This window comes from Diprion similis, chromosome 13 (assembly GCF_021155765.1).
Source record: "Diprion similis isolate iyDipSimi1 chromosome 13, iyDipSimi1.1, whole genome shotgun sequence".
NCBI classification, from domain to species: domain Eukaryota; kingdom Metazoa; phylum Arthropoda; class Insecta; order Hymenoptera; family Diprionidae; genus Diprion; species Diprion similis.
In genome coordinates, this window is record NC_060117.1 from 4639544 (window position 1) to 4663843 (window position 24300).

A 24300-nucleotide genomic window follows, 5' to 3' on the forward strand; every position below is an offset into this window, starting at 1 on the left:
GTTTTTGTATACCTCGCGGATGGCTCTACGACTCTTGAAGAAAATACGTTGCAACTGATGTATGTTGCCAAGATCGTTTAAACGTGATGATCAATCGATTTACGAAAACGCTCCAGTGTCTTCACCTTTTTCATACACTAACATCACGAAGTGAAAACGTTTCACTGTACCTACCATTCCAAGTTTCTTAAGGCCTTAGGCCACTCTAGAGGCCGAAAAAATAGGCTTTTTGGGAATTTTTTTCAGAAATACTACAAAATAAATTGAGATAACAGAAACTGGATTTTATTATTCATATCAGTGACTGCTTACAATAATTTTTTTGAATCGATTTATTTCAAAATGGTGGCTGTACAGCGTTTCTGCGACGACGTCTCCTTTTTTTCGGGGCCCACGGCCGGACTAACAGCTCCTGTAATTTTTTTAATCATAATGAGCCAGTGAATTTTTTTGATTATATATAATAACTGCTATAAAAGTACGTAGGATTTTTTTTTTATATTGCGTAGTTCATTTGTTATTAACAATTATCTGACAATCTTTTAGACAAGTTCTTCACTTTCCACTTTAGAAGTGCGCCATTTGGCCAAAAATCAATATATCACAAAAATCCTACGTACTTCTATAGCAGTTATTATATATAATAAAAAAAGTTCATTGGCTCATTATGATTAAAAAAATTACAGGAGCTGTTAGTCCGGCCGTGGACCCCGAAAAAAAGGAGACGTCGTCGCAAAAACGCTGCACAGCCACCATTTCGAAATAAATCGCTCCAAACAAATTATTGTAAGCAGTCACTGATATGAATAATAAAATCACTTTTCCGTTGTCTCGATTTATTTTGTAGTATTTCTGGAAAAAAATCCCCAAAAAGCCTATTTTTTCGGCCTCTAGAATGGCCTAAGGCCTTAACGTCTCCTTTAACGCTGTGGAAAAGTCATTGATTGAGTATAAAGAGGCACCTGAAAGTCTTTTCTACGCATCCCACATGTAGGTATAACATTAATTTCGTTCAAAGTTCGGGCGATCAACAAGTGCAGACAAAGTGTGCGGTGTAGGCTTCCAAGTTGGCTGCAAGCATTTGCGCAGCAAACTTACGTCGGGAATTCGACCCGGTGTTGGCGGTCTCCGGCATGGTTGGACAAAGTTTATTTAACGGCCTTTAGCTCGGCATACTTGACTCGAAACTCGGTTAAACAAGTAATCGTTAATGTAGTGTGGAGCTCTGGCTGTGGTGGCAAACCATTGTTTGGCCGGTTAGTTACTTTACCATAAATGGAATGCTGGGTCAGCAGATGAATCAGACTTACACGTGTGCCGGACTCCTGCTGAGCACACCTTCGACGTTATACATATATGTTATATTTCCCTCCAGTTTACGTACCTACTCGCGGAAAACTTGCGCGGCTTTACTCGAAACTCTGGCTTCATCAAGAGTTCCTCAAATTTCAAACTAGATACCCAAGCAATTATAGTCGCTTAGTACACCAAAGACGTACACAAACTCAGGGTCTCAATTATAACGTTTTCGAAAAATAAAACGACCAGTACTGGTGTTCCTAAAAAAGGTTTCCAAGGATTTTCGATCGGTCTTATCGCGCAGACTTTAAACGAGATTAATATTGCATGGATTGGAGTAGTTTGCCAATTTTTAAGGTCTATGGAACGTATATTCCCAACGAAAAGTGAGTCTTGGTGAGAATATTGAACACAATGAGGTGTGGAAATCTGAAAGAAATCAATCGTAACCAAGTTGATGAGATAATTTGTTTTCAATGATAATAGTAATGCCAAAAAGTTGTTCATGGATTGTTTAAACAAAAATTTGTCCAATAAATCAAAGGTTATTTTTTTTCAGTTTATATAAAATAAATTCATTGATTGTTATGAACACTTATGAATTTCTTCGAAAAATCACTCTTCCGAAATTTTCTCATTTTTGGTCTATTTTTCAAGCTAGAAAAAACGCGTTTTTCAAAATCACCAAGAATTCCCAAAAAACTTCATAGGTATTTGAAAAAATCAATGAATTTGTTTGAATGAAATGAAAAAAAAAATTGACTAGAAATTTAAACAATTTATTTACAACTTTACGGTATTATTATTATTATTATTATTATTATTCAAAACGAGTTATCTTCGCGAAATGTTCAATAGTTATTTATTTTTGAAAAACAGTGCAAGTTCTAACCAAAAATCCACCTTTGAACTAAAGTCGTACCGATTTTTGTACTTTTGAATGAATATTCGCAGCTTGCGAGCAGAATTATTTACTTTGACAAATAAAATCATTGCCGTATAAAGTTATTCCGAATAATTCGCAATTATGAGTATATTGAAAATGATTTAAATCCGTACGAGGAAGCTTTTATCCAAGGATTTTTGTCGTTTGAAAATTTTTTTCTTATCCCGGCTACAATTAATTTTTTTATGAGAAACCTGTGTTGTTTGTATGTTTCCTTGTGGATGTGGAACGGACGATGGAGGAAGTGGAATTGAAAAAGCGTTGCTTGTCAAAGATAAACAAATTTCAAGGAATTCTCTGGCTCTTTTCACCCCTCGCGCTGTCACGAGGAGAAAGTAATAAAGCGTGAGCTCGCTCAGCTCGCCTTGCGTAACATTCGCTGCTGCATGCTATCTTGTAATTTTAAAATACCCGAGACCATTTGCTCCCTATTTTATGAGCTCTTTTCCGGAGATAATCCGAAAGCAGAGCGATGCGTCCTTCCCATCCTATAACGGCTCCTTAACCAGAAGCTGGACCGTCGTCGCGTCGCATGGCGATAGACGGATGCAGGATAGTAATTTACATAAATCTCCGGATCTCATGCTACGACCGTTAAAAACTTGCGGTGAGACGTTTTTCAGAGTAATAAAAATTCTCATAAATATAAACCGACTCAATGGCGGAAAATCCTTTTTTCGTTTGCTTCGATTTCACTGAAATTACTTCTGAAATCTCATGCGTAGAAAGAATTTCTATTTTTGTTTTTATTTTTCTATTCAAAGAAATTTTTTTTTTTTCTTCTTTCATCGGGAAATGAAAGATCGGAACGAAAATGAAATTAAATATAAGTTTTAGCCAACTCAGAGTGTCCAGTATTCATGGAAATTGTGGAATCATGAAATTCTCAGGGTATTTCATGTCCTATTTGGAATATACTAAATTTCATCCTAGATTCATAAAAATTTAGACATTTTATGAGAAGAATAAAAAAATTTTTTTCAACTTTCAGGCGATAGTCATGAACCAATTCCTGATTTTTTGAAAATTTTCTCTTCGTGTATCACAAGACAGAACGGATTTATCAATTTTACTTCATACTTGTCAAAGATACTTGAGAATTTACCCAAAACTCTTAACTGAAATGAAAATTTGTTTTGCTTTTCAATGGCACAGCATCCGATCAATACTTTCTTCGGCAAAAAATATGCGCTATACATATACGTATACCCACATCGTGAAATCTCTCCTACATTTCAAAAATAGTTGCTGCAATTCACGTTGTTTTTAAATTAATTCAAATTGTGCATTTAATTTCCTTTTTTTTTTCTTTTGATTTTTATTGTTTTATTTTGTATCTGCGAATCGTGTTTCCTGCAATCGAGCTAATGCTCTTGAATTTTTTTTATTACAGTTACACCGATCGTTTCACTCCGAATGGGATCCTCTTTGAAACCAGATGAGATTAAAGAAGGCGATGACGTTTACTTCGAATGCAACGTCAGGGCAAATCCGAGAAGTCATAAGCTTGTGTGGTTTCACGAGGTGAGTGTCAAATGTTATAAGTTCATTCGCTATTCTTATTATGACACTGAAATAGCGATCTTTTTTACCGAAATTTGAGTTGAAATCGCGATGGATATAAAAATTATGACAAAACTGCGGAAACCCCATTGAAAAAACGAGATAAAAAACGTGAAAACGCTGCGCGGTAGGAATTATTTCATACTTTTGACGTCTATATTTATACGCAATCTGGCATTTTTTTTTTATATATATTAGGGTGGCGCAAAAAAACCGACTAGTTTTTTTTTTTTTCTTTGAGTCTCGTGTGACAAAATGTTAGTTTTTGATGTTTTAAGAGCCCACTCCAAAGGACAGCTCGGAAAAAAAAAATTTAAGAGGTCGCTCCAAATTTTTTAAAATGTCAAAAATCGTCAAAAAATTAAATTAAAAAAATTATGTTCTCAGTATTTTATTTGTTTTTTAATTCATGTCGTGGTGTATTGTTATCGATTCTATCTTACTAAATTAAAGACAAAAAATTTATGAAATTTTAATATGAATATTAAAGGGTCGCTCGAAAAGATCTAAAGAAATGCACCAAAAAATTGTAAAAAAATTATGAGCGACCTTTCAAAATTGAAATTTTGAACTGAAACTTTCGGAAACTTATTTTTTTATTTTTTTTTTTTTGTCTATAAAATTATACCGTATCGAGGGATAAAAATTAAAAAAAAAAAAACCATCGTAAACTTGAGATAAATTTTTTCGTCACCGGTATGAAATGTGTAAAGATAAAAAAAAAATTCAACCCTGAAATATTATCTATTTTGAAAGATAATGCGTCGTAGGTATATTCCGTACCCGCCTTATATAAATTTATCACAGTTGTTTACCGTCTGCGGTTCGCGAGCAGAATAGAAAATTACGATCAAACATCGGATCTATGAATATTCGCGACACGATCGGGGAACGAAAACACGTCCGTACAACGCGTGAGGTAGGTAATAAATTACCAGAGGATTATAGAAATCTGCAAATTCGACAGGACGAAAAATGGAAACGCGTAGTGATATAGATCCTGGCTATTATTATTATTATTATTATTATTATTATTATTGTTGTACATATAACGCGCGTCGTCTTCACCTCAAGCGGTTATTATGCAGTCATTTTTCGTACCCTCATAAAATATTCATTCAAAATGAAATATACCTGCAGGGGAGTCGATGCTTTTTCAAGCCTCGAGTGTGAAGCAAATTTGAATCCTACCTCGCAACAACGTAGACGTGCGAAATTTAACGGATCTAAAATATCCTTGGTAAAAAAAACTAAGAGCAATAAATTATCGAAGAGAATTCTCCGCCTCCAAAATTGTGAGAATTTTCAAATTGAACGAATTACTTATTTATAATTACTAGGGTGGCGCAAAAAAATTAGACTATTTTTTTTTTTTTTTTTTCGAGTCTCGTGTGACAAAATGTTAGTTTTTGATGTTTTAAGAGCCCACTCCAAAGCACAGTTGAAAAAAAAATTTTTCAAGAGGTCGCTCCACATTTTTTAAAACGCCAGAAATTGTCAAAAATCGATTTTTTTTTTTTCGTTAAGGTATAATTTTATAGACAAAAAAAAAATAAGTTTCCGAAAGTTTCAGTTCAGGATTTGAATTTTGTAAGGTCGCTCATAATTTTTTTTCAATTTTTTGGTCCATTTCTTTAGATCTTTTCGAGCGACCTTTTAATATTCATATTAAAATTTCATGAATTTTTTTTCTTTAATTTAGTAAGAAAGAATCGATAACAATACACCACGACATGAATTAAAAATGAAACAAAATACTGAAAGTACAATTTTGTTAATTTAATTTTTTGACGAATTTGACATTTAAAAAAATTCGGAGCGACCTCTCAAAATTTTTTTTTTTAGCTGTCCTTTGGAGTGGGCTCTTAAAACATCAAAAACTAACATTTTGTCACACGAGACTCGAAAAAAAAAAATAGTCCGTTTTTTTGCGCCATCCTAATATATATATGTATGTATATTTTTGGCAATAACTTCATTCCCGTGTAATCTCAGTTTCCACTGAATTAACCCCCGGCAGCTTTGAGAATGGGACAAAGTTGGGCCTCGAACAAAAGGCTTCAGGAATTGTTTTTACCGTTAACCGGATATTAAACTCGTTTATTTTCCACCCTTTTGCCTCATCGAGTTTCATCCAGTAATCCCAGGCTGATAACTGGGAATCCTTATCGATGAAAGTAATGTCAGAATCTGCATTTCTCAGACGGAAATATAATATATACATAGATATATTGTATATATATATATATTATTGTGCTTTTCGCAATAAGTTCAAAATTCACAATCGCCTTAAGTCTTTGATTCAAAATTCAACTGAAACTATGAAAATGAAAATTTAGCTTAGATTTATCGTGATTAATTAGACAGATTAATCAAATGGGAGTTTTATTTTTGAATTGACTTTCCTCCATTTTCGGCAAAAATTTTTTCTATTTCTCGAAAACTTACGCCACCAGCTTGTCCCAGAACTGATATATATACATATATACACACTACTTTTGAGAGATGTAATTTGATTTTGGACGTTCAATAATATTACAGGCAATCAGAAAGTTGTTAATTTTTTTTTTTTTTCTTTCCAATCCATATTCGGTATTTATAAAACGAAAACGAGAAAGTAGATTAAACGGAAAATTTTTCTCTCCCACTCAAAACGTTCCGTCTGCAGTCAATTTTTTGGCGATAAAGCAATTTTTCGATCTGGAAATTACGATTTTTTTTTTTTTTTTTTTTCTCCACTCAAGCCACAGTCGAGTTAATGTTCAAGTAAAGGGTTTTAATCTCGGAGCTGTAATAATTTATATCTCGGATGTTGATGAGGGTGAATTTTTTTAATCGTTTGGTATGGAGATTCTCAACATTATTATTTTGTTACGAATATATACGAATCTGTGTGAGGGTGATATTACACTTTCAAAGCTTCTAAGCTTTCTCTAGCAGCTCTCGTTGCATTATTATTTTCCAAGGATAACTTTTCTCTTCCGTAAAACTCGTTTCCTTCAGTTTTAACTGCGGTCCTGTCATTGAACGTCGCAACTTTTGTACGAAATTGAACTGCTTCGTTATACTTTTCTCGCTGATTAAAACCACCGAAATTCTCTCGCAGATCCGTCAAACGAAATATGAGATATAGCTGGAAAAATTTCATTTTTCGACCATTTTTCCAAATCGAATCATAATAATACCCATCTATTTGCAAATAAACATTTTTTTCGTTGAAAAATCGTCAATTAAAATTCCCAAGCCAGTAATTATTATGGTCGAAAAAAATGTCGAACGATTTTTCATTTTTTTTTAAAAACCTTTCGAGATTCTTATTTCTATACAAGAGTGTTCAAAAGGTTTTACATTATCGGTACAAGCAATTTTACTGCTATTGATACCTGTTTCAAAGAATTTGTAAATTTTGTTATCGTTTTTTCTTTTTTCAATTGTGTTGTTTTTTGATTTTCTTCAGCATGAAGAACTTCATCACAACGTATCCGGCGGCATTGTTTTATCCGATCATTCGTTGGTCCTGCAAGGCATAACCAGAGAATCGGCAGGAAGATACACATGCCTCGCAGCGAACACCGCAGGAAAAGAAACGTCGAACGTCGTGAACCTGAACGTGATGTGTAAGTAAAAAACTGGAGATTTCAGGTTGATAATAATTATTGTGAAAGTTTTATTTTGGTTTTTAAATACACGCGTAATTTTGTGAAATTGGAAAAAGCGATGGAGTCTAAAAGAGAGTAAAAAAGAAAAATTCAAGGAAAAAAAACCATATATATATATATATGGGTCATTCCATGCCAAATCGACCACTTTTGAACCCGACCCCTTTCGATTTTGCTGAAATTTTTTTTATCATTTTTTACCTCATGAAAGACGTCTCTCAGAATTTTTTCATTTTTTTTTTACCCAACCAGAAAAAAAAAACATTAAAAAAAAATCTTCTTAATGAATTTCATTCCGCAATAACTACTTTAAATTTTTTAAAACCTTATGGTTCAGTCAAAAATGAAGCTAATGTATATTATTTATTTTTTTTTGTTTCTTCATTTTTGAACGTATTTTATGAAAAAAAATACAGAAGAATGGTAAAAATTGTTTTTTTTTTTATTCCAGTATCATTCTAATCTATTTTTTTCTAAAAAGTACAAAAAAAAACGTCCTGATACGTGAATTTTTTTTTTTTTTTTTTCAAAAATTCATGATTTTTTTTTGATTGGGTAAAAAAATTTGAAAAAATTCTGAGAGACGTCTTTCATGAGGTAGAAAATGATGAAAAAATTTCAGTATAATCGAAAGGGTTCGGGTTCGAAAGTGATCGATTTGGCATGGAATGACTCATATATAAGCCATATAAACTTTTTCTCCGCAGTCGCGCCGATCTGCAAGCACGTGTTGAATTCCGGACCGTCTAAATTCCAAAATGCAACACCGCCGCCGTTCAACGTACCCGAAGAACTTCACGGCGCCCTAAAACACGAGACCATAGAATTAGTCTGCGAGGTCGAGGCGAGTCCGACGTCGGTCACGTTCCACTGGACCTTCAACAGCAGCGGCGACCTAAATGACCTTTCCCCCTCGAAATATAGCAGCGAGGGAACCGTCAGCAGACTGAATTACACACCCGCAACGGACATGGATTACGGGACCCTCGGGTGCTGGGCCAGAAACATTGTCGGACAGTCAAAACAGCCTTGCTTTTATCAAGTCGTCGCCGCAGGTCAGTTTCACTCCTAGTTCAAGGGATCTACATTGTAAATGTCTAAAAATCTACATTCAATTATGATGTGTCTTGGATTATCAGCCGTTTGTTTAATATCGTAAGGACGCTGCTTGGAATGTTTTCTTTTTTTTTCTGTTGTTTTTTGTCCATGGGGTTTTTTTTTTCTTTTTATCTTTGTTACAACACTTCTGTCATAACATCGCGAAACTGCATTGTAAGGACGCTGTTTGTAACGATGTGTTTTGTTTTTTTTTCGATTGTTTTTTTTTTTGGTTGTTTTTGTTTTGTTGTTTTTGTTTTTTTGTTTTTGTTTTTGGTTCCAACGCTTCTGTGACAACATCGTGAAACTGTATTTTAAGGACGCTGTTTGTAACGATGTGTGTTGTTTTTTTTTGTGTATTTTTTTTTTGTCTACAACACTTCTGCAATAACGTTTCGAAACTGTGTTTCATATTGCAAGGATGCGACTTGGAACGTTTTTTGTTTTTGTTTTTGTCGTTGTTGATGTTGTTGTTGGTTTTGTTTTTATTTCTTTTTTGTTTTGTTCACAACACTTCCGTAATAACATCTCGAAACTCTGTTAATAGAGCTGGAATAACAAATATGTTTGATTTTTTGTAACTCCTCACGTATTAAATGTAATTTCATATAGAACGGTCGATAGTCTAAACGTAAAAGGAAGAAAAAAATAAATAAATAATCAAACAAAAAACAAAACCTCGTACGAAAACAATTCAAGTATTGAAATTTAATCGTTAATGTTGTTGATTTATAGGATTATTGCTAAAATTTTTTTTTTTTTTTTTCATCCTCCTAGAAAGGAATTTTTCGTGCATTTTCCTACGTAATATTTTTTTCTTATTTTATTATTAATTAAAATCACTGGACAAAAAGAAAATACCTACGGAATGTTTGTACGGTTGAAAATATTTTTTTATGAAATTTTTACCGCGATGTTTTTAGTGAAATTAAAATTATGTCGGACTTGACTATAGGTACACCTTAGATTTCTATGTGAATCACGATTCAACGAGGCGTGTAAAAAGAACATTCGTAGAAATTATAATAAAATCAAGACGCGACGTGCTTGGCTTGGCAAACCGATGCGATACATCGCGATGTTATTTTCTATAGCAGAGTTTCGTGTTGTTCGTAATTTGCTTTCCTTTTACTATACTTGTAAGTGGAATTTTATCGGAAAAATCTTTTACGTATCTCGAACTTTAGATTTTCTACTCAATTTGAAATTTTCTTTTTGTTTCCTCGATTGACGTCTGGCATTTATTCGCTTCGATGTAAATTGACAATTTTCTTAAATTTAAGTCTTTTCTTCTTTATCGAAATGAAGGTATTGAAGTGCCGAATCTAGATCAGCTTTCCATTTTATGCCATCGCGTATATATTACGTGATATGATTTTTTTTTAAATTGTTTAAGACTTGGAATTTGTCATTTTTAGGAGATTTTTGTCTTCTAGAGAAAATTAAAACGCTTATAGCAATTCGAGTTCGACGGCTTTATTATTTATAGTTTCAAAAATACCCCTTAAAAGAGCCTTTCTGGTAAGTTTTCATATTTTCTTGATTACTTGTTGAAAAAATTGTTTTATTTTTGTTTTTTGTACATGACTATCTTAGTAACTGTCCAAATTGAAGTTTTTTTTTTACAAAACTTTAGTTTTCAATTACCTTTGCAGAAAAAAATACGACAACAATATTCAAAGTGTTTTTGATTAAGATTTTTGAGTTTGAAATGCTAAATCGTGTTTTTTGAAAGTGAGTGTATCTTCCGATTTTTTTCAAAAAAAATTTTTTTCCCCCACAACAAGTAATCGAAAAATCTCAAATCTTACCAGTAAGGCTCTTTTGAGGGGTGCTAAAAAATATAATAAAAATCGAAGAATCAAAGAGAAAAAATTTTTCAAACCGTCCGATTTTGCGTAGAATGCCCCGTATATACGTATCACAAGGGGAAAAAACTTAGTCCAGTTGGTTTCTAGGCTGAAAAACCTCGAGCTTGTAAAAGAGAACGAAATTCTCGACGAGAGTATAATTTCCGTTGGCTGTAATGCCGGAGCAAAGGATTATTCTCAACGGAGAATTCTGTTTCTCTTTCTACGATTTTTTTCACCCTCATTTTCTACCCTCGTTCAGGTTTTTTTTGCTGCTTTTTTATTCTTTTTTTGATCATTTTTTTTTCTGCTCTCCGGGAGTAGCAGAATCAAGCTCGTTTTCGCCAGTTCAAAAGATTCACAAAACCTCGACAAACATCGCCTATTCATAGACCTGAAGATCCTTTTTAATTAGGGGTGAACTTAATTTTCCTGAAACTGAAAACCGGCTACGCGAATTTCAACTATTCAAATATAAGCCGAAGCAGTGATTTGGTTGATGTTGTTCGAAGATTTTTTACACGAGTGAGATAAGAATTATTATTACTTTTAAGAATTTCTTTTTTTTTTCGTCTTTATTACAGATTTGGTGATAAGTTGATCTCTAATGTGTCGCACAATTTGTGAAGCTTTTTATATTCTTATGCATGAATCAGTATCGAGTGAGAAAATACGAAAAGTGAAGTCTTAAGATAAGAAAGTCAAAGTTTTAAGATGCCCACTTTGCCCCCAAATTTTTTGAGATGTCCAATTCTTAAGATGCCCAATTTGCCCCCAAATTTTTTGAGATGTCCAATTCTTAAGATGCCCACTTTGCCCCTAAATTTTTTGAGATATCAAAAGTTTCAAGATGCGCATTATGCCCCCAAACTTTTTGAGATATCAAAAGTTTTAAGATGCCCATTTTGCCCCCAGGGTCCCATTTTCCCCCACCCTCCCCTAACCTTACATTATAAGAATTTTAATTTTAATCCTTGTTTCGCTGTCATAATTCTAATTATAATCAGTTGACTAGTTTTTTTTTTTTTCTTTTTTTTTTTGTTTTGCCAATTTTCAATCAAAGACCAAGTTGAAAAGAAAAAAAAAAAAAAGAAATGATTAAGACAATAATGAAAATGGTTGCGACGGATGTGAGATGAGAAGGAGGTTCGGAATCATAGCCCCGCAGCTGCGGATAGTCGTAGATCTAAGATCCCTGAGGGATTAGTAAAGAAAGGGCGTAATCTCTGTAAGCCTTGTCGTTACAGGCAGACCGTATCCCCTCCAAAACTGCACAGCATTCAATCTGAGCGGTGCTTTGATCCGGATATCGTGCATCGAGGGCTTTGACGGAGGACTTCCTCAGAAGTTTGTGGCCGTCTCGAGCGATCAGCGATGGGAATCGGCGTTCCCTTACTGGGAACTTGATCTCCGCAAACCTACCGAGGCAGTAAGTCTCTACGCCGTTAATGCCAAGGGATCAAGCGACCCTGTCGTCATGGACAACGTGGCACTGAAAAGCATTGCCTGGAAAAAAGTCGCCGGTAAGAAATGAGATCTGTGGTGATATCAAGATAAGCTCGCGAGTCTTGTGAAAATTATTATCATTATCATTATTATTATTATTATTATTATTATATTGAAAAATAACGCTTGTGATTTAAATGAATAAACAGATGTATAATAAATCACAAACAGTAAACACGGGAAAACGATGTAATAGAAAATTCATAATGGCGGATCCAATATGCCGATGCAAAATTTTGAATTCAATCAAATCCGGTCAAAAACTCTACCCAGAGGTTTTCGGGATCGCTGATTACTTGCAAAGTTATCATTTTTGTGCGGTTGAAAAAAGAAGAAAGTACGACCAAATCATTTTTTTCATCAACCATCCAAATATATAGGGTATTCCACGCTGATTCGACGAATGTTGGAACCCGACCATCTCCAAATCATTTAATGTTTTTTTTTTATGACATTCTGTTCGGTAAAAAACGCTACCTGGTTTTTTTTCAATATTTTTTTACTAAACCGTTTATTTTCTATAAATATTTGAAGTCGATTGCGAATCCCCATTTTTCAAAACCTGAAAAAATTCTCAAAAATCCAGTGAATGACACAAAACACCCCCCCCCCCCCCCCCCCCGTTAAGAAAAACATGGGCTGAATTTTTTTTTTTTTTTCAATTTTTTGCTATCACTCAATTCGGAATTTTGAAATTCTTAAACCCAAACTTAAAATTCGAAAAAAAAATCGAAAAACGTCAAATAAGGATCAATTTACTTGTAAATGTTCAATTTCACCAATTCGATGACGCGCCACTCTAGTTAGTAAAGATAATTTTGGGTGTAAAAATTAAAAATTTTGAAATTAGTTGATAAAAAAAATAGAAAATAAATTCGGCCCACATTTTTCTTAAGGGGGGGGGGGGGGGGGGGGGGGTGTTTTGTGTCATTCACTGGATTTTTGAGAATATTTTCAGATATTTGAAAACGGGCATTCGCAATCGACTTAAAATATTTATTATAAAAAATAAATTTGAAAAAAAATTCAGGTAGCATTTTCTACCGAGTAGAATGTTAGAAAAAAACATGAAGTGAGTTGGCATGGAATACTCCATATAATTAAAAAAAAAAAAAATTACACTCGAAGCTTTTTTTAGTCTTTAGTTTAGCCACGAAAAGGAAGAGTTTCAATTAAGTATATAAATCCCAGCGTTATCTAAGTTGGTAATAAAATTGGAGTTAATTTTCACTCGTTAAATTACAACACGATTATGCATGTTATCAGTGCGATTCTGGATCTTCATAAAGTGAAACTTTGGACTTAAGGATCCAAATCGCAGGTTACAAGTGTAATAATTATTTTCTACGTTCGCGGAGTTTTTGTTTTGTATTTTTTTTAAGCTGACAAAATTTCGAAAACAAAACCGTAGCACAAAACAATTCGCGGATTTTTAAACCTGTGAGGTTTATTTCTGCCTCAATCAAGCCCAACGAATGTATGCAATTAGTCTGGCTGATTGTTTGCCTGCAGGATATTAATTTCCCGTAGTGACGATGACCGGTCCGAATCCCATCAGAAAGCGGCGTGATACCAACGAGTATATATTCATATATATGTATATACGATCCAGGGTAGAAATTTATGAGCCATTATTATGCATTATGCTTGAGATATTTATTCGCCCAACGCAATTTGGCCGGGTTCTAATTTTCCGAATTTACTCGACCCTCCGCGAATTATATTCGACAATTTTTTTTTTTTTTTTTCCCTCGGTCGTTAAAACTCTTCAATCATTCATATTTGAACGTGAATGGTGGGGAGCGGATAAAAAAAATTGTTAATTGAGCGAGAAATTTCGAAACTTTGAAACGTTGTAGACGAGACGGAATTGAAGAAAAGTAAAAGGGAAAAAAAAATAAAAAAATTGTCGCTCGTATTTTGGTAACTGAAATTTATAACCCGACAGATTTGTTTTATCGCTTATTCGGGATGCGTGAAGAAACTTTTGGCAATTAATATCAGCTAATATCTCTGAGCAGTAAATAAAGCTTTGAATTGTGGCCGGCTCGGATGGCTGAAGCACGGTGCGCGCCATGTGCGAACCCACTTTGTCAATGTTTAAACTAGTCTCCATAAATTGAGGCTCGAGTACGGACAGATGGGTATCTTAATGCTGAATGTATATACTCGAGCTTCACGGTATATGACGTGGCCAAAAACTTTCTCACGTAATCTCATATTACGTGCTTCTCGCTGCCACGAAGTTAAGGAGATACAACATTGAAAATCTCGCGTCAATAAATGGTCTGAAATTCTTTTATACTTTTGAAAACCGACCACTTAAAAAATTCGCCATTTATACCGAATGCAGATTTTTTTCTTGCTTCTCGAAAGTAGATAAAGTTTTAAACAAGCTTTCAGCTTTCAACTGTTTTAATTAAATATTTATCAAAGAACTTGGCTCGTCGAGCATTATTATATTTGGTGTAATTAATTGTCACTTTCTTATATGATCATTTTTTTGATAAGTGAGATTGGTGAATTTTGTTAGGAATTTGAATTATTTAACTAGCTGTTTTCGTAAATAAAAAATATTAGTAACAATTTCAAAATCTATTATTTATTAAAACAGTTTCACATATTTGAAAAATCTTTTGAACTTTGCCAGATTGCATTCTGCACATTTTTTCCAGTCATCTTAAAAAACGAGTGTCGAAAAATTGGAGGGATCAAAAATACAACGAAAGCTGGTAATTGATTGGGTTTAAATTTTCAGGAGATCCCGTTTCGTCCGTGGATATGTCGCCAATTTTAATCGGTCTTGGAGGAACGGCTACGGGTCTTGGGTTAATCGTGACCGGGGTTTTAATGGCGCTGTGGAGAAGACACGCAGCAACCCCTGCGAAGCCTAAGCCTCCTCAACCAACGATATCAACGTTCGCTGGAAAGGGAGACGAGGAGGATGGAAATCCGGACCTCATACCGACCAGCGAGCTCAGCAATCATTTAGGTGATTAAACCGAGGACAGAATCATTGTCAGTAACGATAAAAAGGTGAAATACGTTTCAGGGAATTCCATGAAACCCAACCAACGTCTGACCCTCGCCATTTTTGATTTTATTCAAAATTTTTCACCAACTCTGAAACAGTACTATCAATGTTTTTTAGATTTTTTTTATTGAATTGTTTGATTATTTATAAATATTGAGAGGAAAGGGACCCATTTTTATATTCTCAAAAACTGAGTTTTTTGTTCCAAACATTTCAAGACCGTGCCCATGACGGACCGATTTAAAAAAATATCTGTTTGTAGCGCTTTTGACTTTTTTTTATCAACTCAAACGTTGTTCAATCGGTCTGAAAATTCCCGAAACAGTCTCAAAACTTTCGCTGGAAAGGGAGACGAGGAGGATGGAAATCCGGACCTCATAAAAAGCAGCGAGCTCAGTAATCATTTAGGTGATTAAACCGAGGACAGAATCATTGTCAGTAACGATAAAAAGGTGAAATACGTTTCAGGGAATTCCATGAAACCCAACCAACGTCTGACCCTCGCCATTTTTGATTTTATTCAAAATTTTTCACCAACTCTGAAACAGTACTATCAATGTTTTTTAGATTTTTTTTATTGAATTGTTTGATTATTTATAAATATTGAGAGGAAAGGGACCCATTTTTATATTCTCAAAAACTGAGTTTTTTGTTCCAAACATTTCAAGACCGCGCCCATGACGGATCGATTTTTAAAAACATCTGTCTGTAGCGCTTTTGATTTTTCTTATCAACTCAAACGTTATTCAATCAGTCTAAAAATTCTCGAAATAGTCTCAAAACTTCTATTTTTCACTGAAAATATTTCTAAACCGGTTCCATTATGAGACTGAATTCCTCTATTTTTCGGCACATTCAACTCTTTCATTAATCACATGATGAATAGAAGTTTCGAGAATTTTTCAGGAATTTCCAGACCTCATATACCAATCGAAATTTGAAAATAAAGATGCAGCAACTCATTTTTTATTTCAGACAGGAAACTCACAATCTACGGATCTCTTCCCCGAAGACCGCATCTCATCGAGGGCAGAGAAATGTCCTATGACGTCATAGAGGATCCCGAATATCCCCAAGCAGCACCCAACGTGAGTTCCATTATCGTGTCAGCTAAAAATTTTCCCAAATTCTAATGATATAACTGATCCAGAGCAAAAAGGGCGACAGAATTTTCGATCTTTTCTCAAATAAATTCCGAGTATTCAAAGACTCAAAGAAAACATTCGATACTTTCTTTTCTTGCATTGTTTCAACTACCTGGAGACTATGTATAGGTGATTCCACCTTATCTGATTTTATTAAAAAAAAAAATGTTTTTTCAAATTTTTTTATTCCACTGCTTAATCATTCATAAACATTAAACGTGATTTGGAAAAGGACCTTTTTCAGAACTTTGCAGAATCGCAGAAAATTTGGACGTTGGTTGAATTCGCATGGAATCGCCCGTATATATTCGACTAATGCTACTGTCATTGTCGTTGCTAAGTGAACCCGTCATTATTGTTGTATGCTTAAGTAGAAAATTCACTGAGAGAAGGTTCCTTTTCGAAATACCCTAAGTAGAGACAATGAGCGAAGGTTGGAGGGTGAAATTCATTGTTTCGAAAGGGATTTTATAGTATTTCACCCCTTTGCCTTCCTTCCATAATTCTCACCGCCTATCGCCTCACTTTTTCCCTCGCTCAATTACTTGTAAAAAGATTTCCTAGCAAGTACGTACCTTAGGGTGTTCCTTATTTAGAGTGTTGACCAATTTTTGCCGCCCCATCCCCCAAATCAACTTCAAATAATATCTTAAGAGTTGAGATAAAAATCTGAAAAAATTAGGTAATTGTTTTTTAATTATTTGAAGTTGATTTAGGGGATGAAGTGGCAAAAAAAATTCGTCATCACTCTAAATAAGGACTCTCTAACGTACCTGTCCACCACACAGGGTTCAACTTTACGCGAAAAATCCGGCAGATGACTCACTGATTCCGAAACGATTGCAAACTTAAATTCCTTGTATCGCCTTTAAATATTTTTTCAACAAGTTATTCCTTGCGATTAACCTACAGCCGATTAATTATTATTTAACGATTGGTCTTATTTTTCATTTCAGATGTACTACAGTCTTCAGAGGCCTCACAGATACTCGGATACGATCAACAGGAGTACGACAACCATTCAGGAAAGCCGTATTTGAACGATGTTTTTTATGTGAAAATTGTTTGACGTGATTTTGAAAAGATTTAATTTTACTAAAAAAACTCGGACAATAATAAGCGGCGAGTATGTAATTTCGGGCTGAGGAATGGCTAGATTGAGTTGTATGACTTATAGGTAGTTATTTAATTATTAAATATATATATATATATATATATAAAAATACACACACACACACATATATATATATATATACATATTATATACATAACACGATTTTGTAAATACTGTATATAAAATAAAACACATCAATTTCATGTTACATTAAACATCGTGCGCGTAGTATTGCATTTACATGATGACATCAGTGATTACCATATTATTATGCATCATTATTTATCTATTGTGATAACAAGAGTGCGGTAAGTAGACAAGATATCGGAGAGAAACAGTCAAGTCTAATTAATAAAAAATCGCACACATCCCGGAACATGCGGTCGTTTTTATAACACGAGAAATAAGGAAAGACGGGAAACGATCTAATCTGATAAAACCGCAAAGAAAAGTCCCAGAGTTCTGTCGAAGATGAAACGTAAAAACATCACGATTATCGAGAGTTGTATCGCTAAATACGATAATGCTTTTCTAGTTGTTCAATAGAATTTGCAATCCAATGTCTTATTTCGTTTTCATGCATTTGGACCCAAAAACACCTTTACAACTTGACAAATGTCTTATTAGACATTTTTTAACGTTTAAAAGTCGTCTTTTGGACATGAGGATGCCTTTTTGAAACTCAAAAACTGGTCGTGGTATGTTTTTCAAACGTTTTTTTGACAACTTTGTCTAAGCAACTGAAACCGATCGAGTTCAGTCTGATTCAAGAAGTTTTCTGTGATCCAGAAATAAACGTTTAAACACTTTATTTCGTGGCTGAACCATGATTAGCATTTTGTGACGTGACTTTAGAGAGATAATGAGACCTTATCTATGTTTGTTTTAAATTAATAAACGTCAATGAATTGGGTAAACGAATTCTGCAGCGTCTGTCCGTTGGTGGAAGTCTAGTTCGATATGAAATTGACATACTCGAGAAACTGGTTCACGATGCACTTGAAAATTGTACGAGTTTATTAAACGCATTGGAAATCAGTGCACTTGAGTGTCATAGAACGAAACTGGGAAAACCAGAGCTGCTCTTGGGATTCCCATCTCCATTTATCTATGTGACCACCATGGCGCTTCCTGTCATCTCCTATCATAATACATAAAGAGCCATGAAGTGCAGAACTCAGTGTAATAATAACCAGAGATATAACAACGAAACCACGAGATCAGGGAGCAACTACGCATGATTAAAACTTGTGCTGATAATTTTATTACGACAAGAACTCCGCTGTGCTTCTCGCATTCGAGAACCTCATAACATTGAAAGATGTTGTATTTTCTTCTATTGTAGTCGTCATCACAACGACTTGAAATTCTTCGTACCTACACTTGATTCCATCATCGTGAGACCATTAACTGCAGGCACTTCGCGCTAATCACAGATGCACCTGAGGACGAGTGCTGAGTGTTTATTTTAGTGATAAACTGTGCCTCATCGCCGATAACGTAAAGGAGTAATGTGCTAATCTCACGGGGTTCTTAAAGGCCAAAAGATACTCGACTGTCGTTGGAATCGTCGACCAAACATCAAGCATGGTAATTCATTGTATTTGTAATGTGTAAGCAACTATACTGGGACAAAGTTCATTTGATTAAAGTTGCCAGAAAATGTTAGAAGAATAGTGATCATCAAAGTATCGCAATAGTTACTAGACTTTTCTAGTCACAAGTGTCAAACTTACTTTCATTATACACTCAAGAACTAGATTTTTGGTTGCAGATGAAAATTGAAAATGGTTTATCACAAATAGAAATTTTTCTCGGTTTGGTTTAATAAGTACAAAACAGTCCATTTAGGGATCGATAACTTGATCTCCTGAGTGAATCGATGAAGTAATCAAATTTTTTTTACCAGTTTCGTCAATTTGATTTTTACAGGCTGAAGAAAATCACACAACTGCAAGTTCGATCCTGCAAATGACGATTCAGGATGTAATGTTCAATGGAAGTGCAAAGCAACACTTGAATCTGACTGGAATTAATGGTGTGAGCACACAACTAAAGCTCTACGACATCCTCGTACCGATTCTTGGTATTTTTATTATCGTGACGAATCTCATAGTCGTTCTATCATCGGGATTGATTATCAATAAAGGAGTCAGCCCAAAAACGACTTATCTATTCCTGGGAAACGTCGCAATGGCAGACCTTGTAACTGGTGCTGCTGTCCTCTTGGGCCAATTTTATCCAAGGACATATCGCACTCATCTCTCATGCGCCATACAATTGGGTGAGATTTTCATTCAAAAACCTTATAATGGACAATTTCGAAATTTTCCCTTCGAAATTTTTTTTTCTAACTTCTTAAAAGATTACTTTTTTAAACTATATACAATATCTATCAAAATGTCAGATGGATTTAGGCACTTTGAACAAAAGAAAAAAGGCGTGGAATCGTTTGTATCCCAGAGTGTGAAAAAAGGGCTAAATTCATTCGATAATACTGAGATTTAATCATGAAATGACTATGTTTGTTTACACTGAAAAATTCAAACCGTACATCTAACGTGTGTTTTCAATTTCAGGAATGATAGTGTCGAGTACTGTGGCGTCTTTGTACTCTGTCGGTCTGATAGCAGTGGATCGATTCTTGTATATATTGCATGGACTGAAGTACAACCGTTGGATGTACCCGAAGAGAGCTCGTCTTCTCATCGGGTTCACATGGATAGTGGGAATAATTCTTGGTTTCTTGCCAGCAACAGGATTGTGGACCGGTACGACAGAACATGGAAAATTCTGTTGGTACATATTACTGGCTCCACCGGGTCTCATACTTCTAACCACAATCGTTGGTCTGCTGCCGATACTGCTGGTGGTGGTTCTTTATGGTATAATATTGTACCGCGCGATCCAGAAGGTGTTCCAGCTTCGTCGAGCTGACAGGAATCGATTGAATCAAACCACAAGCCAGGATGAGAACTTCCGGATATTCCGCGGCGGAGATTCTACGTCGAATAATAACGCGGCGAAGGAAACCAGAAAGACTAAGCCTTCTAAAGTGAAAGCGGTTAAAGTGGTCATGTTCACTTGCGGCAGTATCGTCCTGACTTGGATTCCTTATTTCATCGCCAGCTGCGTTTATGTCTTCTGCGATTCCGCTGCCGGCGAATGCAAGACACTCAGAATCGCAATAGCTTCGCCACTCGCTATACTTGGCTTTTTGAACTCTCTGTTTAACCCTGTTATATACGCATGGTGGCACAACGGTTTTCGAACTTCCGTGCAAAAATTATTCTGCAAGAAACGATCTTCCAGCCAATCGCAAAACACTTCTAGTACACAATCCAGTCAGAAAACCGTTAGTTCGAAATCAGTGAGGTCTGGGAGTTCCAGCGATGTGGAAACACGTCACATTCCAAATCGGAAGTAGACTGGCCATCTTGAATAGTTAAAGATTAAATTCTTCGTCAATTCACGCTACTCACTGTGTGAATTGCTACTTCCATTTCGGAATGAAAATGTCTTGTGAAACGTATTGTGAAATTTAGTTTCGATTCTGATAGAAGAAATGACAAGTGTAAAAATTATTATACAAGAGATAACGCTAATCCTATGCAATTAGTTTTTAGAACCTCTTTTTACAACAATTTTTAAGATGACTGAAATTTTTTTTTCACATTGTACAAAGATGGCGTTTTGACAGAAGGTATTAAAATAACGCCAGACTTTAAGGCTTTACATGATTTTATTTACTCTGCAAAATGTAAGAGAATAAATAGACCGAATAGTTATAACTCTAAAAGCTAATTATTGTGTCAAAGGACACATTTTTTTTGCTCACACTTGGTTGGAAATTCCCAAGCGATATCGATGATTATCTACCACATCCTCTACTGCACTAGTAAAAAATTATCAAGCGGAGAAAGCACAGGAAGGAGTTAATATATGAACTGACGACGTTGAACGACGGTTTCATTCCTTCAAGAACCTTCACGTGTGCTGCGTAGTCAAAGATTGAATCTCGGAGCTGTTAGTCATGACAGAAGTTACAGAAAGACGTGTCAAGTGTATTCTCCATCGGAAACGTGTGTCTCATTCCTGTGATTGCAGTTGAACAGTGTGTCAATTTCACGTGATCATTGAAACTCAACTGATTCTGACGATTTTCTAACCAAACGATAATCATGGTAAATACCCTGAATTTAACAGTATACGTAAATGTAAATATTGCAGTGAGTAGCCAGATTATTTTTCCAACGAAATTCCACACAGTTTTCGTGAAATATGACAAACATAATTTTTGCAGTATTCATGACACCAGATTTGTGGTGTGATTAAAAAAAAAGAATAAGATTATAGCTACTAAAAGCTTGTCATTGTGAACAATGAATTTGAAAAAAAAGGATTCAACTGATAAAAGAATATTGCGAAAATTCTACCTTCTCTGACTCAGAAGATTTTCTTTTCGCAAATTTTATGCATTTAAGTTTCTTCTACACTTTATTTAACACGAGATCGTTATTTAATTAAAGAAACTTTTTTTAGGCGACAGAAAATAACACAACTCCGGATGCAACAACGTGGGAAACAACAATTTGGACAGCAATTTTCAACGAAACTACAGAATATCCAAAATTCAATGCAACGGAAGAAGTTACGATCTCATTGTTCGCCACTCACATGTTCGTTATGATTCTCTGTGGATTTATAATCTCGACGAATCTCTCAGTAGTCTTATCATCAGGATTAATCCTGAAAAAAGGAATAACCCCGAAGACGACTTACCTGTTCCTCGGCAACGTCGCTATGTCCGATTTGGTTGTTGGTATGGCTGTTCTCTTCGGCGTTATTTTCGGCAGGCCTCCTGACTTCTACAGCAATCAACTCGAATGTGCAATCCAAATGGGTGAGTCCTTCCTCGGGAAAATAAAGTTGAACTCAATTGATGACGAAAAAAATTGATGGCTGAAAAGGACACCGCAGAATCCTTATGGAAATTTTCTCTCTTTTTTAAGTCTATAGATTTGGTGATTTCCATGAATTATAAAGCTTTGAGAGGACTTGAATTCAAACAAATCACTCAAAAAACTGCATGCTATGATTGATTCCATCCGTAAACTCGCTGGTTTACCGGAAGGATGAGGAAGAAGGGAAAAAAAAAAAAGTCTGCCAAAGTCTGTATCTCAGAAACCAATGATTCTTGGGACTTGTGTCCATGAGAACTCAAAATCCAACCAATTCGACCAGGAGTCAATTTCCATAAGGATTCTGCTGAGTTCTTTTCAGTCCTGTTGAGTATGTCAGTGATATTTGAAGCAATCGTGTTCCTTTTCACTGAATAATCTTCTTTGATGTTCAATTTTGTCTCAGGAATGGTGGTCTCCAGTACCGTAGTATCCGTTTACACGGTGGGCCTGATAGGCTTGGATAGATTCCTGTACATAGTCCACGGAATGAAGTACAGTCGTTGGATGTACCCGAGGAGAGCTCGTCTGCTGATCGGCTGTACTTGGGTGCTAGGAATAGTCCTTGGTTTCCTGCCAGCAACGGGTCTCTGGACACTTTACGACACCCAAAACGGCAAGAAGTGTTGGTTCATTCTTCTGGCTCCACCAGGACTGGTTTTATTGATTGTGACCATCGGTTTGCTGCCTGTATTGATGGTCATCGTTTTGTACAGTATAATTTTGTACCACGCGATCAAGAAAGTGTTGCAGCTTCGTCGAGCCGATAAAAATCGGAAAAATCAAAACGTAGAACGGGATGAGAATCTGAGGATATTTCGAGGCGGTGAATCAACGTCGATCGGTAATGACGCCATGAAACAAAAGGCCAAGAACAAACCTTCGAAAATCAAGGCTGTTAAAGTGGTCCTCTTCACCTGCGGTACCGTCGTCGTTACTTGGGTCCCTTACTTCATCGCCTGCACCATGTACGTCTTCTGCGATCCGGATACCGGTGCTTGCGACTCCATAGGATACGCCATAGACACACCACTGGCTCTGCTTGGTCTTGGAAACTCCTTGCTTAATCCTCTGATATACGCTTGGTGGCATAACGGGTTTCGCACGTTTGTGAAAAAAATTTTGTGCAAGGGACGGAATAAGCCTTAGTCAAAAAGCGCTAACCTTTCAGCCAATTTAAAATCGTTAAGTACCAAGGATTCGTACGTACGTACGGACGATTTTGGAAATCCAAACGATGAAACCAAGCCTGCCAGACAAAGTGCGAAGAAAAGTTAGTGAGATTGTAAGTAAGTGAAAGACCTCGTGGCTTAGTCCTGTACAGACCTGTGTGAGAAAGTTTAAATGGAATAGGTGATCGTTCAAAATAAATGACTATGTATGATTTAACTAGGTAAAAGATAAAATATATTCTCTTCAAATTGAACAATAAGAATTCTCAGTATCAAGAATATCTATGCTGAACGATTATTATATCTAGTTGGTCGTTTATAATTATATTGTAACTCTCTTTCTAGATTAGATGTAACTTACTTCAATAATAAGACTTTATTCTATACTTGATTAAATTTATTTCTAAGCAGAGGTTCGGAGCAGAGCCTCAGCCATTTCACGTTCATCTGTTCAAAATAATTGTTCTGTTCAAGAAAATTGTAAAAAAAATAAGGACGATTTCGAGGGGTAGACATATTTTGGCAAAGAGAGAAAAAAAAATCCACGAATGATTTTAAATCTGAGAAATTGGAACCTGGTCCTAAATATCGTTGAATTTTGAATAGAAAAAAAATGTAGCCATTAAACTAGGGGAAGCCGTTTTTTTTAATGCATCAAAATATTATTTACATCGACATTTATACTTTATCCTTATGCGTTAGGAGGACCTTTCTTCCTGCTTGCATTGCTCAATTCTCTGTTGAATTCTCTCATATACGCGTGGTGGCATAACGGATTTCGCAATTTTACGAGAGACATCTTGTGTTGGCGAGAAAATTCTTCACAAACTTAAACAAACTTCGATACCTCCACGAAAGTGCGGAATTGTGGGAACGAAATCAGTGAATCTCGAAGATCTGAGCAATCTAATGTTTTTTAAGGCATAAGTTGAGCTTGTTTGTTAAGCTCGATC

The 24300-nt window shown here is 35.3% G+C and overlaps 3 protein-coding genes across 5 annotated transcripts in view; all 3 read left to right on the plus strand.

Annotated features, from left to right (window-relative positions):
- LOC124414078 (hemicentin-1-like) overlaps positions 1-17178 on the plus strand; it is a 169466-nt gene extending 152288 nt beyond the window's left edge. The window contains exons 8-15 of one of the 3 annotated variants that reach the window (XM_046894981.1): positions 3639-3769; positions 4007-4012; positions 7272-7425; positions 8175-8522; positions 11663-11938; positions 14680-14913; positions 15935-16043; positions 17057-17178. In XM_046894981.1, coding sequence (XP_046750937.1) covers positions 3639-3769; positions 4007-4012; positions 7272-7425; positions 8175-8522; positions 11663-11938; positions 14680-14913; positions 15935-16011 — 1226 coding nt within the window. In that variant the 3' untranslated portion in view covers positions 16012-16043; positions 17057-17178. Of the gene's footprint in view, positions 1-3638; positions 3770-4006; positions 4013-7265; positions 7426-8174; positions 8523-11662; positions 11939-14679; positions 14914-15930; positions 16044-17056 lie in introns of all 3 variants that reach the window. The other 2 variants (XM_046894979.1, XM_046894978.1) reach the window with 2 other exon arrangements.
- A 1446-nt stretch (positions 17179-18624) lies between these two features.
- Positions 18625-20641, plus strand: LOC124414232 (glucose-dependent insulinotropic receptor-like). Its single transcript, XM_046895209.1, has 3 exons — positions 18625-18804; positions 19147-19498; positions 19794-20641. Exons 1-3 carry the CDS (start codon positions 18802-18804, stop codon positions 20639-20641), a joined length of 1203 nt encoding a protein of 400 aa, XP_046751165.1. The 5' UTR covers positions 18625-18801.
- Positions 20642-21376: 735 nt separating this feature from the next.
- LOC124414233 (glucose-dependent insulinotropic receptor-like) lies at positions 21377-23324 on the plus strand. The gene is made up of 3 exons (XM_046895210.1): positions 21377-21398; positions 21757-22117; positions 22582-23324. Exons 1-3 carry the CDS (start codon positions 21396-21398, stop codon positions 23322-23324), a joined length of 1107 nt encoding a protein of 368 aa, XP_046751166.1. The 5' UTR covers positions 21377-21395.
- Positions 23325-24300: the final 976 nt, after the last annotated feature.

Bases quoted from the DNA above. Each gene is read 5' to 3' on its own strand.
- LOC124414233 (XM_046895210.1), top strand. The intron at 22,118-22,581 runs GTGAGTCCTTCC...ATTTTGTCTCAG, and splicing joins CGAATGTGCAATCCAAATGG to GAATGGTGGTCTCCAGTACC.
- LOC124414232 (XM_046895209.1), top strand. The intron at 19,499-19,793 runs GTGAGATTTTCA...TTTCAATTTCAG, and splicing joins CTCATGCGCCATACAATTGG to GAATGATAGTGTCGAGTACT.